The sequence below is a fragment of the Stegostoma tigrinum genome, chromosome 11 (genome assembly GCF_030684315.1).
Source record: "Stegostoma tigrinum isolate sSteTig4 chromosome 11, sSteTig4.hap1, whole genome shotgun sequence".
Taxonomy (NCBI): domain Eukaryota; kingdom Metazoa; phylum Chordata; class Chondrichthyes; order Orectolobiformes; family Stegostomatidae; genus Stegostoma; species Stegostoma tigrinum.
Window position 1 is genome coordinate 1693233 of NC_081364.1, and position 18536 is coordinate 1711768.

The 18536-nt window shown below is 50.7% G+C and overlaps 1 protein-coding gene and 1 long non-coding RNA gene across 2 annotated transcripts in view; one reads left to right on the top strand and one right to left on the bottom strand.

Moving 5' to 3' along the window:
- The window catches only part of LOC125460281 (sodium- and chloride-dependent creatine transporter 1-like), a 105397-nt gene extending 102860 nt beyond the window's left edge, over nt 1-2537 (bottom strand). Inside the window, exon 1 of the mRNA XM_048547563.1 lies at nt 2267-2537. Coding sequence (XP_048403520.1) covers nt 2267-2297 — 31 coding nt within the window. The 5' untranslated portion in view covers nt 2298-2537. The remainder of the gene's footprint in view (nt 1-2266) is intronic.
- Nucleotides 2187-8367, top strand: LOC132210252 (uncharacterized). Its single transcript, XR_009446477.1, has 3 exons — nt 2187-2380; nt 3418-3550; nt 6876-8367. It is a non-coding gene; the product is annotated as an uncharacterized LOC132210252 (long non-coding RNA).
- Nucleotides 8368-18536: the final 10169 nt, after the last annotated feature.

Here is an 18536-nt window from a genome sequence, read left to right on the forward strand (position 1 = left end):
AGGGGTCCAGGAATCACCCCCACCCCCACCCAAAGTTGTCCAGTGCCCCACCTAGGGGTTGGGTGGATTGATTTGTCAAACTCTTTCCTAATTCCAGCCTTAGCCTGTCTGATCCAGCCATGATTCAACAGGCACGATGGCTTAATTCTGCTCCTGTATCTTATGACCCCAATGGTTCCAGTCACTTTCTTGTCCCAGGTCAAGACTCAGAACCAGTCCTGAAATTCTGATTTCAGACCTGAACAGCTTTCTTGAAGATATGGTCCTCAATCCACCCTGAACAGCCTCAGGCTTAAACTTTAACTTCCCCCAAACCCAAGCAAATCATTTCTGAAGGGTCTCTACCAAAAACATCACCTTTCCTGCTCCTCTGATGCTGCCCGGGCCAGTTGTGTTCCTCCAGCTCCACACTGTAATCCCTGACTCCAACATCAGCAGTTCTTACTATCTCCTGCAAATCATTTTTCCCTACCAATCAGAATGAAACATTTTTCAAGTGACCCCTGGAATTCCAATTAATGCACCGCCTCTGCACTCTCCCCATATCCCCATCAGTCAATGTGTCCTTTGTGACTATTTCTCCAAGGTTCCTGTTGAACCTGCTTCCAACCCCTTTCAGGCAGCACATTCCAGATCACAGCCACTTGCATGGTTAAAAATTCTCCCCGTCTGCCCCCACCCAGGGCTCTTTTTGCTGTTTTTCTTTAAAAAGTCTCCCTCTGGAGACTGACCATTCCAACAGGAGGCAGCTTGTTTCAATTGATCCAGAGAGAAAACCCTCTCCATGTTGAGCACTTCCATTCAATCTGCTGTTAGCCTTCTGATGGACACAGTCCCACAGACTCTGCACAATTACTGCAGATCCTCAGCCCCAGTCCCTTTATCGTAAACCCCCTCCAAGGCCACGATAATCTTTCCAAGGCCGGGGGGGGGGGGGGGGTGAGTGAGTAGAAACAGTCAGAACCAAACAATTCTCAATCCATAGCCTAACCCAGTGATTTATAAAATTTCACCAACTGTTTAGTGCTTCTTTGACTACAGCCAAGGGTACAACGTGGTTTTTGAACTGCCTTCAAAATGTGCCACTTTATCAAAGCGACGTGGACACAGCACTGCCAGATTGGCCTGCAGCTTTACCCCATTCACAGCCATTTGCCAGGTCTGCAATCAGCCATGTTTCTCTGGAATCTGCTCAGAGCATTTCCATGTCAGAGGGGGCATGGATCATGCAGCATATTCCAGTTGACAGCCCCCAGTCTGTGTTCAGACAACGAGGAGGTCTAAGCCACCAATCCCTGACATTTCACACCAAACTTCTGTTTTCACATTTGTATAAAATTGAGAGAAACATGCATCTCCCACACCCTTCTCCCCATTTCCCCCCTCCCCCCCAACAGCAGGTGAGCAAGGGGCTAGGGAGGAGAAAAATATGGGGGGGGGGTGGGTGGAGGAAAGGAGAACAAAGTGAATGGAAACTGGTGTTTGCTGAGAGGGGGTGGGCACCTGGGCTAGTGCTGACCACAGCTGGTGGATTTTCAAAGAGCCAGATTGAAGGGTACTGCAGTGTGGGAGTGTAAAAGTCACCCAGACAGCACTTTAAGCCCAGAATAACCTGGAACCTGTGGAAGTGACTTACAGAATAAGCCAGGGGAAGTAGCAGAAGCAGGTACAGTTACCACAGTTAAAAGATATTTGAACAGGTGCATGGATAGGAAAGGTTTAGATGGATATGTGCCAAACACAGGCAAATGGGACTGATTTAATTTGGGAACCCTGGTCAGCCTGGACCAAAGCGTATGCTTCCATCAATGACTGTATGACTGCAACATTCAGCCCCTGAGTGCATTCGGCTTGTGATAAAAGGCAGCTATTTTGAGGGCACGTGACTTTTAGCAATTTTGTTTATTTTTAAAAATTAAATAAAATTAAGTTCACCAAAGGGTAAGACTGCTTTCAATAGAAGAGCCACTATTTCTCAGAACCTTACAGAAGGGAACTCACTCTTTACCAGCTCTGTTACACTCACTCTCTCACTGTCGAGGGCTACACCATCTTAAAACAGGCTTCGTTTCACTGAATACAAACCCCTGGTTAACAGACAGTACAGCTCCCTCTCTCTCTCTCCCCCCCCCTCCCTACCTGCTGATTTTAGTCATAAAACCCGGATATATTTAAGAGAGGCTGTGCTTTTGTTTAGACAGTACTCGATTACATTGCAGCTCAAAGCGAAAGTGACACCTTGCGTGCGTGTGGAAGCATTACCCACCTGAATGAAGCTGTGTTGAGGCTGATAACATGGTGCAAAGATGGGACTGAGATGATTTGAACACAAAGTCAATAGGTCGTTAGATTTCAGAAGCAATCCACAAAACACTTGAAGGTGAGCCTAAAAAATCTCATGGAAGCTGGAGGCTGGGCGGAGAGAGGAGGCTCAGCACAGCAGGAGGGGCACTGGGGGGCTGCGGAGCCGAAACGGAGCAAGGGCTGAAGCCGTCTATAACCCCCTTCTCCATCAGACGCTGTATGCAGGGGAACCGGCTCCTTGCCAGTCCTTACATAGAGACAGCGTCAGGTCAGGGCCAACCTACTGCCGCCCCATTGGCTGCTCTCAGCCTGGGTCCAGCCCCCCCGGTTGGGCGTCAGCGCATGGACCAGGCGCAGCCAGGCGCCACCTCAACGCAGTGGTCAAACCACAGTGAGAGCCGGAGACCCTGGACGCACTAAGGGTCTCAGTAAGCACCCCACTACAAGCCCCTGGTTTAACCAAACCTCTCCAGCCCGATTCTAAATCTCCATATTTGGAAATGTTGGTGATGTCTGATTCTGATCCAGAAACACGCACCGCCACAGAACGTGACAAATTTCATTGAATGGGAGGAGGCCATTCGGCTCACAGGGACTGTACAAGAATCTTAGAATCCCCACAGTGTGGAAAGAGACCGTTCGGCCCGTCGAGTCCACAACGACCCTCCGAAGAGTATCCCACCCAGACCCTGGACCCTGGACCCAAAGCTTTTGTGCTCCTGAGATGCTGCTTGGCCTGCTGTGTTCATCCAGCCCCACACTTTGTTATCCCAGACCCTGTAACCCTGCATTTCCCGCGGTCAATCCATTCTAACATGCAAATCTTTATACTAGCCCTGGGCAAGAGCTTTCCCATTATTCTGTCTCCATCTCACCTTCCCTCCCTCCACCCCAACCTGTTCCCGGTAAAACTGTTCCCATCAGATGTTCATCCTCTCCCCCTTTGACAATGAACATCATACCTGCTCGCAGTGTCCCTTCAGGCAGTACATTCCGCTGTTTCACAAAACAGGAACAGGCCATTCAGCCCAACACGTTGCTCCTGGTGTTTGTACACTACATAGACTCCTCTCCCTCTGTCCCCTAATATTCCTTTCTCTATCTTTTTTTCAGATCCGCTTTAAGCAGCTGTTCCTAGAACCAGATGTGGTCTCTAGGAATTAAAGATTAATCATCGGAATGTTGCTGGGAATAAAACAGCTGGGGAGCCATATCAGGATAATAGATAATATTAAAAACAGAGAAGGTAATCTGAATTGATAGTTTGTCATTTCTGTATTAAGAAGGGAGAGATATGGACTCACAGATGTATACAGCACAAGAGACCATTCAGTCCGTCCGGTCTGACTATACTATTTTCATCCTTCAGCTCTTGTTTGATAGCTCTCGAGTCTATGAAAATGCAAGTCAATATCTAAATACTGCTAAATTTTCTGAGAGTTTATAACTCATTCACCTTTACAGACAGTGAGGTTTAGACTCCATCACCCTTTGGGTGAAAAAAAATTCATCAACTTCCCTCTTATCCTTTGACCTTTTGTCCTTAAATCTATACCCTCTATTTCCTGACAAAGTGCCTTCCTATCCACCCTGTCCATGTCCCTCATAATCTCGTACACCTCTATCAAATCCCCTCTCAACCCTCCCTGTTCTGAGGAAAACAGTCCTAGTCTATTCAGCCTTTCCTCATCCCTCAGTCCCTGAATCCCAGGCCACATCCTGGTGAATCTCTTCTGCAGTTGCTGCAGTGCAATCCCATCCTTCAGATAGTGTGGTGACCAGAGCTGCACATTGCACTCCAGCTGGAGCCTCACCAGTGTTTTATACAGTCCCACTGTTTACACAGGGCCTCACTAAAGCACGTTTGGACACATTAGATGTATCACCCTCATTAACCCTCCTGTTTACCTCCTCAACAAATACGTCAAACACGGCCTTCTCATAATGACCCCACGCTGACCCTCCCTGATTAATCCAGCTCTCTCCAAATGTTCAATTCTGTCTGATAACTTCCCCATCACTTCCCCAGAATGAATGGTCTGGGATTTCCTGGACTACCCCTTCCTCCCCTGTTTAATGATGGGACAATGCTGTACCCTCCCTGCCTTTCCCACTGAAACTATCCCAATTGCTATCGGAGAGTTGGATCCCTTTCTATTACTGCCTTGTTACTCTGACATGTCTCTGAAATGTGGTTATAAATGTATCCAGTATCTCTCCCTGACTGGGGTGGGGGTGGGGGGGGGGCGGCTGCTGTAGTACACACCCAACAGCATGTTTGCCCCTTTGTGGCTTCACTTCTACCCATAAGGCCCTGCCCAATGATCTGTGCAAAATGCCCTCCCTCCTCACACCTAGCATTGATCCTCGATCAATATTACAGCACCTCTCCATCTTCTAATCTCCTCTGTACCACACCTGAATACCCAGGAGTACCAGGAAGGTACAGCTGCCAGTCCTGCCTATCTTTCTGCCAAGTATTATAACCCACATACCTGTCTGTGCCCTCAGCTCATTGTCTTATTCCTCAGGCTCCTTGTATTAAAATATATTCCATGTATCCTTGTTAAATTCACTTCTTTATCTACATCTACTACCTTCCAGACTCACTTATTTGTGTTTTAACTTTGAACTCCATCTCAGCCTCGCTGCCTCTGAGTTATTCCTCAGGATTCCATGCCCTTGCCAATCCAGCTTAAACAGCCCCAGCAACATTTTCCAACCATTCCACAAGGGTGTTAGTCATGTTCTTGTTCACACGTAACTTGTACAATTCCCTCCTCCCCCAGAAACAGTCGGAATGCCCCAGGAATCTAAAGTGCTCTGTCCTGCACCAGCCATCCATTCACCTCCTCTGTTGTCCCATTCCTACATTCGCTGCTATATGGTACTGAGAGTAATCCAGACTGTTACCTCACAAATCCTGCATTTCGATTTCCAACTAACTCCCAAAAGGCTGATTCCAGCACCTCATTTCTCTGTCACTGGAACTATCGTCTCTGGCAGGTCATCCTCGCCTGTCAGACAGCTCTGCAGACAAACTGTGTGGCCTCCTTAACCCTGGTGCCCAGGAGGCTTACTGTCCTGGAGTCATGATTACTGCTGCTAAACTACCCCCCTCACACCCGCACCCTCACCCAGGCAGCTGGAGCACCTGCAGTGCTGAGGACTCTGCTCCAAGCATGACTCCAGAGGGACCTGGACCTTCTCCCTCTGCTCTCTGAGGTTGAAATACAATCCCTCAGGCGATTGTCTCATTTTGTGCCTCGTGCACTCTTCTGCCTGGCATTGCCCCTCTACCCGCATGTCCTTAAGCTCGAGGGTGACTCCATCCTGAAACCCTCGGCCTGGTCAATGCCCTGAAGTTCCCACAATAACTGCTCCCACTCTATAACCCGGGGTTGGAGGGCCGGGGCCGGGGGGGAGTTATTCCAGCCACAGGCATCTCCTGCACAGACTCATCCAGACCAAGGGGTCCTTGGTGCACACTGTGCAAATCACAGGCCTGAGCTCCCCAGGCAGGCCCTAACTGAATAGAAATGGATCACTGCGTCTTCTTTACCCGTATTACCACAAAAATATTATTCTTGCTCCTGTCAGAGTCACAGAGTCCCCGACAGATCGGCTGCCAGTCTCGCTGCCTCTGTATGAGGGTCCTCATCACACCCCCTCCCGTCAGGACGCTGTCACAGGGTCCCCCCCCCCTCCCCTCAGGACACTGTCACAGGGTCCCCCCCCCCTCAGGACACAGGGTCCCCACCCCCTCCCCTCAGGACACTGTCACAGGGTCCCCACCCCCTCCCGTCAGGACACTGTCATGGGGTCCCCACCCCCCGCCTCAGGACACAGGGTCCCTACCTCCTCCCCTCAGGACACAGGGTCCCCACCACCCCCCCCCCCCCTCAGGACACAGGTTCCCCACCCCCTCCCGTCAAGACACTGTCACAGGTTCCCCACCCCCCCCCGCCCCTCAGGACACAGGGTCCCCACCGCCTCCCCTCAGGACACTGTCACAGGGTCCCCACCCCCTCCCCTCAGCGACACTGACTGTCACAGGGTCCCCATCCCCTCCCCTCACTCACACTGTCACAGGGTCCCCAACCCCTCCCCTCAGCGACACTGACTGTCACAGGGTCCCCACCCCTCCCCTCAGCGACACTGTCACAGGGTCCCCACCCCCTCCCCTCAGCGACATTGACTGTCACAGGGTCCCCACCCCCTCCCCTCAGCGACACTGACTGTCACAGGGCCCCCATTCCCCCCCTCAGCGACACTGACTGTCACAGGGTCCCCACCCCCTCCCCTCAGCGACACTGACTGTCACAGGGCCCCCATTCCCCCCCTCAGCGACACTGACTGTCACACGGTCCCCACCCCCTCCCCTCAGCGACACTGACTGTCACACGGTCCCCATCCCCTCCCCTCAATGACACTGACTGTCGCAGGGTCCCCACCCCCTCCCCTCAGCGACACTGTCACAGGGTCCCCACCCCCTCCCCCCAGCGACACTGACTGTCTGAGTGCCTTCACCTGCTCCTGTCTCATTGTTTTATGTGTGTTGGTCTCCACAGCTTGCTCCTGGGAGTCTGGAGGCCTGTTTGCTCCTGTGTAACGAGGTTGGACGTTCTCTGCAGTGAAGAGATGAGGCTTGCCATTCCCAGCAAACACAGTAATGTGGTTGACTCTGAACTGCCCTCTGGGCAATTAGGGATGGGTAATAAATGCTGCCTGGCCAGTGACGCCCTCATCCTCTGAATGAATTTAAAAAAAGGAAAATAAAATCTGTGTATTAAGACAAAGCAAAATGCAAAACATCTGTTGTTTTGTGATAGGGATCCACGGATACAGAACAATTTGCGTAATAGTGGAACAGGTACATAGCAGACACCATTCCCCTATCCCTGGACTCATCCCTGGAACATCTGGATAATAAAGATACCTATGTAGGGCTTCAAATCTTGCCGACAGCTCTGCCTTAATCCCGACCAAACTAATCTCCAAACTCTAAGACCTTCTGCAACTGGATCCTCAGCTTCCTGATCCCACAGACCACAATCGGTAAGGATAAGTAACAGCGCTTCCTCTTGATAATCCACAACACCAGGTACCCTGCCAGCTCCCGACTGTGCCTCCGATACACCCATGACTGTGAGACCAAATTTCATCAGAACTCTATCTACAAGTTCACTGATGACATCACCATTGTAGGCAGGGGTTCAAACAGTGGTGAGACAGAACACAGGAAGCAGATAGAGGGCTTGGTGCTATCATTACTTCTCTCTCAATATCAGCAAAACTAAAGAGCTGATCATTAACTTCAGGACAAAAAGAGGAGAACATGCCCCCATCTACATCAATGGAGCTGAGGTGTTAAGGATTTGAGAGCTTCATGTTCCTAGAAGTGACAATAACCGACAACCTATCCTGGATCCCCACGTAGACGGTCAGGAATAACTCCTCCTCTTCCTCATGCAACGAAGGAAATCTGACATGTCCCTATGGACCCTCACCAACCTTTACAGATGCACTACAGACAGCACTGTCTGGGTCCATACGGTCTGGTCTGCTCTGCCCAGCACTGTAAGAAACTACAGAAAGTTGTGAACACAACCCAGACCATCATGAAAACCAACCTTCCATCCATGGACTCTACTTACACTTCTCGCTGCCTCAGGAAGGCGGCCAACATCATCAAAGACCTCTCCCAGCCCAGTTATACTCTCTTCCAACGTCTTCCATCAGGCAGAAGATATAGAAGTTTCAACACATGCACCAACAGGTTCAAGAACAGCTTCTTCCCTGTAGTTATCAGACTGTTAAAGGGATCTCCCTAACTTCAAGTAATATCGATCTTACTAATGCTGATTGTGTTTTGTGCATCTCCTGTGCAGTATAACCTTATACACCTCGCTCTGTCTAAGCTCCCCATGAACACAGCAGGCCCAGCAGCATCAGAGGAGCACAAAAGCTGACGTTTCAGGCCTACACCCTTCATCAGAAAAGGGGGAGGGGGAGAGGGTTATAAGATAAATATGGAGAGAGGGGGAGGCAGACTGAAGATGGATAGAGGAGAAGATATTTGGAGAGGAGACAGACAAGCTAAAGGGGTGGGGATGGAGCCAGTAAAGGTGAGTGTAGGTGGGGAGGTAGGGAAGGGATAGGTCAGTCTGGGGAGGATGGGCAGGTCAAGGGGGCGGAATGAGGTTAGTAGGTAGGAAATGGAGGTGCGGCTTGAGGTGGGAGGAGGGGATAGGTGGGAGGAAGAACAGGTTAGAGAGGCAGGGACAAGCTGGGCTGGTTTTGGGATGAGGGGAAATTTTGAAGCTTGTGGATCACTCTCTCCGTGACTCCCTTGTTCGCTCCATACTGCCCTCCAGCCCCACCACACCCGGCACCTTCCCCTGCAACCGCAGGAAGTGCTACACTTGCCCCCACACCTCCTCCCTCACCCCCATTCCAGGCCCCAAGATGACTTTCCGTATTAAGCAGAGCTTCACCTGCACATCTGCCAATGTGGTATACTGTATCCATTGTACCCGGTGTGGCTTCCTCTACATTGGGGAAACCAAGCAGAGGCTTGGGGACCGCTTTGCAGAACACCTCCGCTCGGTTCGCAATAAACAACTGCACCTCCCAGTCGCAAACCATTTCAACTCCCCCTCCCATTCCTCAGACAACATGCCCATCCTGGGCCTCCTACAGTGCCACAATGATGCCACCCAAAGGTTGCAGGATCAGCAACTTATATTCCACTTGGGAACCCTGCAGCCTAATGGTATCAATGTGGATTTCACAAGCTTCAAAATCTCCCCTTCCCCCACTGCATCCCAAAACCAGCCCAGCTTGTCCCTGCTTCCCTAACCTGTTCTTCCTCTCACCTATCCCCTCCTCCCACCTTGAGCCCCACCCCCATTTCCTATCTGCTAACCTCATCCTGCCCCCTTGACCTGCTCGTCCTCTCCGGACTGACCTATCTCCTCCCTACCTCCCCACCTACACTCACCTTTACTGGCTCCATTCCCACCTCTTTGACCTGTGATAATGGGAACTGCAGATGCTGGAGAATCCAAGATAACAAAGTGTGGGGCTGGATGAACACAGCAGGCCAAGCAGCATCTTACGAGCACAAAGCTGACGTTTCGGGCCTAGACCCTTCATCAGAAAAAGCCGATGAAGGGTCTAGGCCCGAAACGTCAGCTTTTGTGCTCCTAAGATGCTGTTTGGCCTGCTGTGTTCATCCGGCCCCACACTTTGTTATCCACCTCTTTGACCTGTCTGCCTCCTCTCCACCTATCTTCTCCTCTATCCATCTTCGATCCGCCTCCCCCCATCCCCCCTCCCCCTTTTCTGATGAAGGGTCTAGGCCCGAAATGTCAGTTTTTGTGCTCCTGAGATGCTGCTTGGCCTGCTGTGTTCATCCAGCTCCACACTTTGTTATCTCAGATTCTCCAGCATCTGCAGTTCCCATTATCTCTCATCCCTATGACCTCTATGTCTTTGTTTGCTACGATCTGCCTGTACTACTCGCAAAACAAAACTTTTCATTGTACTTAGGCACATGTCAATAATAAATCAAATACAAAGAAAGCCGAATCATCCAGAAGTCACTCAATGTGTGCAATAGAAACATTATCAGGACCACAGCTTGGGGAAGTTCTGTGTTTGTGGTCACATTGCGCTACTGGAGCTTATTTACGTATTTTGCTTTCAGCTTCTCAGGGAACAGTTCCAGCGGAAGGATCCAGCACCGAGGGAATGTGCTGGAGGAAACCATTAGCCACTGTACCAGCCTGAACATGAAGCCCTGACCTGGAGACAGTGGGAACTCATCACTAGAGTTTTGGTGTTTGTCAGGAGATTGCTGGGTTCAAAAGGGAATACTGTAAGTTTTAAATCCTTTTCAGAAGTTTCTTATGAAACCTTACCAACTGCTTTGTCTGGTGTACTATAGTTTATGTTTTCTTTGTTCACTGAATATTTTATTGCCATGTTAAAAGTACGCTGGTCTCTGTGCTTAAAAAGGAAGAAACATATGGTCTACAGGATTCACTCTGAGATCTGGCTTGTCTAGTATTAACATCAGATGAGATTGGCACAGAATAAAAACCCTTTGCTTTCTCTCCACTGATGCTGCAAGGCCTGCTGAGTTTCTCCAGAAATTTCTGTTTCTGTTTGTTTCAGATCTCCAGCACCCACTGTTTATTGTTTTATTTTTTAAAAATCCTGTGATCTTTCAGCTTTCTTGAGAAGCTTGTTTCTGAATTATAGAAAGTTGTTGATAATGGGAAGGGAAGACAGGCAAGAAATGATGCCCCTGGGGCCAATCAGAAATGGCAGTTTCTTTCTGGGGGTGTGGGTAGGTGGTGACTGCATTTGGGGCGATTGAATGTTTATGTGAGGATGCTCCCATAGAGATATCCAACCAAACGCAAAATAGAGGGACAGAGCAGGGGTGGTTAGGTTTGCAGCTCCTGGGTATTCCCCATGGCCTGAGTCAGTGCTGAAGGGGCCATTCCACCCGTCATCCCCATGTTAGCTCTCTGTAATAGCAGTTCACTGAATGTCCCTGTTATGAAAAAGGTGAAAGAAAATCCCTGATACTCACTTTGTAGGTAACAAGTATCAATTTATTTATTTAACGCTAACAGTGAACAAACTAACAGAACTACTAACAAACTGAACAATCAGCCCATAACTCCTAACTATTCTCTAGCTGAACAAAATTCTACTGGTATTTTTTTTCAATAAATACACGTCCCACTTACATAACTCAAAGAATGAGAAAAAGATAAAAAAATTAAAACTTAGTCTCTAAAAGTCTTCCAGAATGCTCCGCCTTCTCCATTGTCTCTCCAGTCATAAACGCCTTTCTTCTGCTGATCCAGCTGTCAGGGATGTTTTCTCTGTGAGGACTCCTAGCTAGAAGTGCCATGGTACCTCTTATGGATAGATGGTGCCTTCTTAGAGCTTAGCGATTTTTTGTGAGAGCTAGATGCATATTTCTCAGATGGCGGTTCACTCACGTACCGATTTGCAAAAGCCCTCTCCCCGTATACCTTGGATAACATATCAATTTTCTTGCAATAACATTGGTCCAAGTTGTCAAAACCATCAGAATTAAAATTAGAGATAGAATTGGCTTTCGATCGCTAAGTGCCTGGTTTAAATTAATTGGCTGATTCCAGCTAGTTGCCAAATCATCAAACCAAACCTAAGTTTTCTAATCACACAGCCAATTGATACATGTTTCCATCTTAGAACTGGCTGTACATCTTCAGCGAGATGCAGAAGCTTCTTTTTCGATATAAATCTCTGAGCTTGGAAAAGCACTTTACCTCTTAAAGGAACCTCACTGTCTATACGATTTCATTAACAGTCCCCTCCTCCTATTCTCTGTGGCCAAGTATTTTCTCTCCCCTACCAGAGCTTATCCAGTTCCGGTGCACGGCCCTATTGAAGCTGACTACAGTAGGATGTCCCTGCTCTGACAGGACAGTGCCCTAGTGATCAAACCCCACTCCCACAAACAATGTCTGACTGAATCTCTAAGATGGTTAAAATGGTTTAATTTTACTGGTATCAAGGTCAAGACTCCCACCAGGTGTCATCAACAAACATGAAAACTTGTTTATTGTAAAGGATCTTAATCTTTACCAAGTGGCAAAATAAGTTATTTAGGACTTCGTTATCAATCGAAATTATATTTCCTACTAAACGCAAACACACCCAACCTCACAAACACAAGAGTTCGTATGGGCAGGATACATCAGCAAGAAATCAGACCTTGTGGATTAAGTGTCTGGATGAAATGGGGATGAAATATAGCCAGTTTCTGTCGCTGGCCCCCTCAGTTTGGGCAGCCAGTAATTTTGACTCAGGATGTCTATTGAGTTAGCACTTCAATTTTCACAGTCTTTGTGCATTGGCTTTAATTCAGACACAGGGAGAGAGAGAGAGAGAGAGAGAGAGAGAGAGAGAGAGAGAGAGAGTAAACCTTCTCACAACAGTCTGTGCTTTTATTTTCACCGTCTCAGGGTAAGTTGATAGGGAGGTGAGACTCTGCAGGATACTGGACTTTGTGGAGAAAAAGCAAGGATCTTACAGTAAACCTGTCTAATCCATGGTCAGGCTTCAGCTGGAGAATCATATCCAACTTGGGGACTTCAGAACGCACACAGGAAATTCCCAGGAGTGAGGGATCTCAGTGAATGTGTCGAGGTGGAAGGAGCTGGGACTGTCCTCCTGTGGGTGGGCTGGGTTCAGAGGTGGCCTAATTGAGTCAGGAACCAGCAGACACAGATTTGAAATAAACAGCAAGGCATTGAAAGGGGAGACGTGGAGACATTTCTTCACAGGGGGTCATGACACTGCCTGAGAGAGTGATGCTATCAGATTGGGTTGTGTCTTTGAGAAGGGAATTGGATGGATGTGTGAAGTGGACTATGGGGAACAGCACAAAGAGTGGGCCAAAGTGGCTCATTCAAGGAGACAACACGCAGCACAATAGCATGATTGGCCTCGCCGTGTGCTGTCAGATTGTGTAAAACATTAATGTTACCTGAACTGAGTTGTTTCTTTAATGATTTACCCTGGTGAGGGGTAGTCTTTCTGTTACTGCCCCAAGAAACCAAACAGCCAGAGTCAAAATTTGGAAATGCCAGTTTTCCAAGTCAGAACCTGTATTAAAAAGCTGGACAAGTGATCAGAATGCTGTTAGATATTCATAAATACACACAGATTCCCGCAGGCACTTTAGGGATGGAGACTAGCTGGTCCTTATCCCCACTCTGAGCCTCTACATGACTCCAGCCTCACACCAATGTGGTTGGCTTATCATTGCACTTGTGAAGATTGACTAATGAGATTCTCAATTGGATCCAGTGAATCTTTAGGCTAAGCGAGGATAGACAATGAATGCAGGCCTTACCAGTGACCCCTGGGGCTAAAGCACATCAGTGACACGTATATATGTACATTGTAATACCCTCAACCACATGGGGACCACAGTCAGGCCCATCTGGTCTGTATGGAATCTCTAAGAGTGCTATTCAGTTCATCCCTCCCTGCTCTGCTCTATCCACATAGACCAGAAAACCCGTGCTTCACGCTTTCTGAAAATGAGATCAGAGACACTATAATGAGTAAAAAAAACAGTAATTCGAAGGGCCGGACCCCCATCTGGGGCAAACTAGAAATGTTAAAGACAGTTTCAAACTTACAGGAAAAGCATCAGGTCATACAGGTGGGAAGGCAAGAGATTTGACAGAGTGTATAATAAAACAGCAAAACAATCAACATTGACGGCAAAGTTAGAGAAAGAGAGAAAGTTATCCAGAAATACGGAAGCATATAGTAAGAGGCTCTACAAATATTTAAAACAGAAAAGAATTAACAAAGTGATAGTGGATGCCCTGGTTTTAATTTTCCAAAGCTCCTTGATTTGAGGAAGGTCTCGTTAGATGAGAAGGTAGTGATTACAACTCCTTTATTCAAAAAGGGAGTCAGAAGCAGGAACCTGACAGTGAGTGAGCTTAACATCCATCGTAGGAAAATCTTCCAGGTCGTTATTATGTAAATGATAGCACGGCAATTGGATAAGTTCAAAGTAATCAGGCAGTGTCAACATGGTTTATTTAAAAGCACAAATGATATCTAACCAACAAACCAGAGTTCTTGAGGCAGTTATATGTTTTGAGGAGAAAGGGGAACCAGTGGGTGTGTTGTGTTAGATTTCCAAAAGGCATTTGATAAGATGCAGCATCGAAGATTACTGCATAAATGGTGTGGGTCTATCAGGTGGCTAACAGGAAACTCCAGCATTGGCAGTTCCCACTATCTCTGTAGCATGAACGGGTGTTTTTCAGGCTGGCAGAGTGTCACAATGGTGCTGGCACCGCAAGTGTTTTGAATTTATTTAAATGATTTGGATGGAGGGACAGAAGGTAGTGTGGCTAAACTGAGGAGCATGGGAGAAAGAGGAAGAGATGGTGAGAGACGGAGGGAGAGGCAGGGAGGGAGAAAGGAAGACAGAGAAAGAGAGAGAGACAGGGAAAGGCAGACAGAGAGAGAGAAAGGCAGACAGAAGGAGACAATGTATGAATACACTTGCTGACACACACACACACACTCCAATACATCTCGAGTGAGAGAGATTTCTGAGTAATTGTCTCTGTTCAGTAGGGGGGGTCTGCTCAGTACAGCTTCACTCTGACCTGTGTAGCCACAAGGAACAAATCCTTTGTCACTTCACAATCAGCATTTGTTTCACAGCAGCCATCAAGACCGAGAGCTCTGTTGTCATGGTAACGCACTGGACAGACAAGCATGCATAAATCTTTTGGTTGGCTGCTCTTCCAGTTTATTAAAATTCAAATCCAAGTGATAGTCTCTTCAGGTGTTTCAGTCTAGACAAGACATTATGGTAACATTGACAAAATCAGATGCAGAATCCCTTTCTACCCAGGCCAGCCAGTTTAATCCCAGTCCTGCAGGAACCCTTTCAACTTCTTGTCAGTGGCTCAGACTCGTGCTGATTCCTTCTCCTGTCTCAGGCTCGGATGATGAAATGATGTCGGCAGTTTATAAAGTTCAGAATTTGACCACATACTGAATAACCTCAGTGGTGCTGAGGCCAATTGCTGCCCTTTACTGAAGCGAGTGATGGCACAGAACTCCGCCAACTGCTGCTTCTCCAGGGATGGCACAGTGCTATTGTCACCAGTTGAGTAACTGAGAGATCCAGCTTTAATGTCTTTTTGGGCCCATGTTCAAATCCTGCCGTGGCAGATGACGTAAGTCGAATTCAATAAAAAAATACAAATCTCCAATCAAGAGTCTAACGAGGACCTTGAATCCACCGATGATTGTCAAGAAAAGCCCATCTGGTTCGCTCAGGAAACTGCCATCCTCATCTGGTTTGGCCTACATGTGACTCCAGACCCACAGCAATGTGGTCAACTCTCAATGACCCTCTGAAAATGCCCAGGAAGCCACTCAGTTGTACCAATCACTACAAAGTCTCAAAGAAATGAATCTGGATGGATCAGCTGGCATCGACCCAGGGACTGGAAAAGATAATATCAGGAACAGCCCTGTCCGTCAGAATTGCTTCTATGTATAATTCCAGGCTCTCCCTTGGACGTTCTTTACTCACCAAGGGCTTCAGCTGTTTTGAGGCGCTCCCTCAGTACTGACCCTCCGACAGTGCGGCACTCCCTCAGCAGTGACCCTCCGACAGTGTGGCACTCCCTCACCACTGGCCCTCCGACAGCGCGGCACTCCCTCAGCACTGACCCTCCGACAGTGCGGCACTCCCTCAGCACTGACCGTCCCACAGTGCGGCACTCCCTCAGCACTGACCCTCCGACAGTGCGGCGCTCCCTCAGCACTGACCCTCCGACAGTGCGGCACTCCCTCAGCACTGACCCTCCGACACTGCGGCACTCATTCAGTACGGACCCTCCGACAGTGCGGCGCTCCCTCAGCACTGACCCTCCGACACTGCGGCACTCCCTCAGCACTGACCCTCCGACAGTGCGGCGCTCCCTCAGCACTGACCCTCCGACACTGCGGCACTCCCTCAGTACGGACCCTCCGACAGTGCGGCACTCCCTCAGTACTGACCCTTGGACAGTGCGGTACTCCCTCAGTACTGACCCTCCGACAGAGCGGCACTCCCTCAGTACTGACCCTCCGACAGCGCAGCACTCCCTCAGTACTGAACCTCCGACAGTGCGGCACTCCCTCAGTACTGAACCTCCGACAGTGCGGCGCTCCCTCAGTACTGAACCTCCGACAGTGCGGCGCTCCCTCAGCACTGACCCTCCGACAGTGCGGCACTCCCTCAGCACCGGCCCTCGAACAATGCGGCACTCCCTCAGCACTGACTCTCCGACACTGCGGCACTCCCTCAGTACGGACCCTCCGACAGTGCGGCGCTCCCTCAGCACTGACCCTCCGACAGTGCGCACTCCCTCAGCACTGACCCTCCGACAGTGCGGCACTCCCTCAGCACTGACCCTCCGACAGTGCGGCACTCCCTCAGTACTGAACCTCCGGCAGTGCGGCGCTCCCTCAGTACTGACCCTCCGACAGTGCTGCGCTCCTCAGTACTGACCCTCCGACAGTGCTGCGCTCCTCAGTACTGACCCTCCGACAGTGCGGCGCTCCCTCAGCACTGACCCTCTGACAGTGCTGCGCTCCTCAGTACTGACCCTCCGACAGTGCGGCGCTCCCTCGGCAACAACCCTCCGACAGTGCGGCTGTCCCTCAGCACTGACCCTCCGACAACGCGGTCCTCCCTCAGCATTGACCCTCCGGCAGTGCAACGCTCCCTCAGTACTGACTCTGCAACAGCGCGGCACTCCCTCAGCACTGACCCTCTGACAGTGTGGCACTCCCTCCGCACTGACCCTCCGACAGCGTGGCACTCCCTCAGCACTGACGCCCTGACAGCGTGGCACTCCCTCAGCACTGACGCCCTGACAGCGTGGCACTCCCTCAGCACTGACCCTCCGACAGTGCAGCGCTCCCTCAGTACTGACCCTCTGACAGCGTGGCACTCCCTCAGCACTGACCCTCTGACAGTGCGGCACTCCCTCAGTACTGACCCTCGGACAGTGCTGCGCTCCTCAGTACTGACCCTCCGACAATGCGGCACTCCCTCAGTACTGACCCTCCGACAGTGCTGCGCTCCTCAGTACTGACCCTCCGACAATGCGGCACTCCCTCAGTACTGACCCTCCGACAGTGCTGCGCTCCTCAGTACTGACCCTCCGACAGTGCGGCGCTCCCTCAGCGCTGACACTCCGACAGTGCGGCGCTCCCTCGGCACCAACCCTCCGACAGTGCGGCTGTCCCTCAGCACTGACCCTCTGAAAATGCGGTCCTCCCTCAGCATTGACCCTCCGGCAGTGCGGCGCTCCCTCAGTACTGACCCTCCGACAGTGCGGCACTCCCTCAGCACTGACCGTCCGACAGCGCGGCACTCCCTCAGCACTGACCCTCTGACAGCGTGGCACTCCCTCAGCACTGACCCTCTGACAGTGCGGCACTCCCTCAGTACTGACCCTCGGACAGTGCTGCGCTCCTCAGTACTGACCCTCCGACAATGCGGCACTCCCTCAGTACTGACCCTCCGACAGTGCTGCGCTCCTCAGTACTGACCCTCCGACAATGCGGCACTCCCTCAGTACTGACCCTCCGACAGTGCTGCGCTCCTCAGTACTGACCCTCCGACAGTGCGGCGCTCCCTCAGCGCTGACACTCCGACAGTGCGGCACTCCCTCGGCACCAACCCTCCGACAGTGCGGCTGTCCCTCAGCACTGACCCTCCGAAAATGCGGTCCTCCCTCAGCATTGACCCTCCGGCAGTGCGGCGCTCCCTCAGTACTGACCCTCCGACAGTGCGGCACTCCCTCAGCACTGACCGTCCGACAGCGCGGCACTCCCTCAGCACTGACCGTCCGACAGCGCGGCGCTCCCTCAGCACTGACTCTGTGACAGTGTGGTGCTCCCTCGGCCCCGAACCTCCGACAGCGCGGCACTCCCTCAGCACTGACCCTCCGACAGCGCGGCGCTCCCTCAGCACTGACCCTCCGACAGCGCGGCACTCCCTCAGTACTGACTCTGTGACAGTGTGGTGCTCCCTCGGCACCGACCCTCCGACAGCGCGACGCTCTCTCAGTACTGACTCTGCAACAGTGCGTCACTCCCTTAGCACCGACCCTCCGACCATGCGGCCCTCCCTCAGCACTGACCCTCTGACAATGCGGCACTCCCGCAGCACTCCCTCAGCACTGACCCTCTGACAGTGCTGCGCTCCCTCAGCCCTGACCCTCCGACAGTGCGGCGCTCCCTCGGCACTGACCCTCCAACAGCGCGGCACTCCCTCGGCACCGACCCTCCGACAGTGTAGCGCTCCCTCAGCACTGACTCTGCAACAGTGCAGCTCTCCATTGCTGATGTGTTGGCCCGAACTGAAAAGGTGCTGTGCTTTTCTGACGATGTGAACGAGGAGGAGATCCAGAATTGAAGGACAGGGAAGACTCACACAGACTGGTTCACAACTGTTTATTGTTGTCCTGAGGGTCTGCTCTTGGCTTGTATTCTTGTCCATGCCACAAGTTTCACACCCACCACCCCCCGACACATCATATGGGTTGTCAGCAACAAAGCCCCCTCTTTTCACCTGTGGCACAATGTTCGCTCCACAGTCACCTTGCTCAATGCAG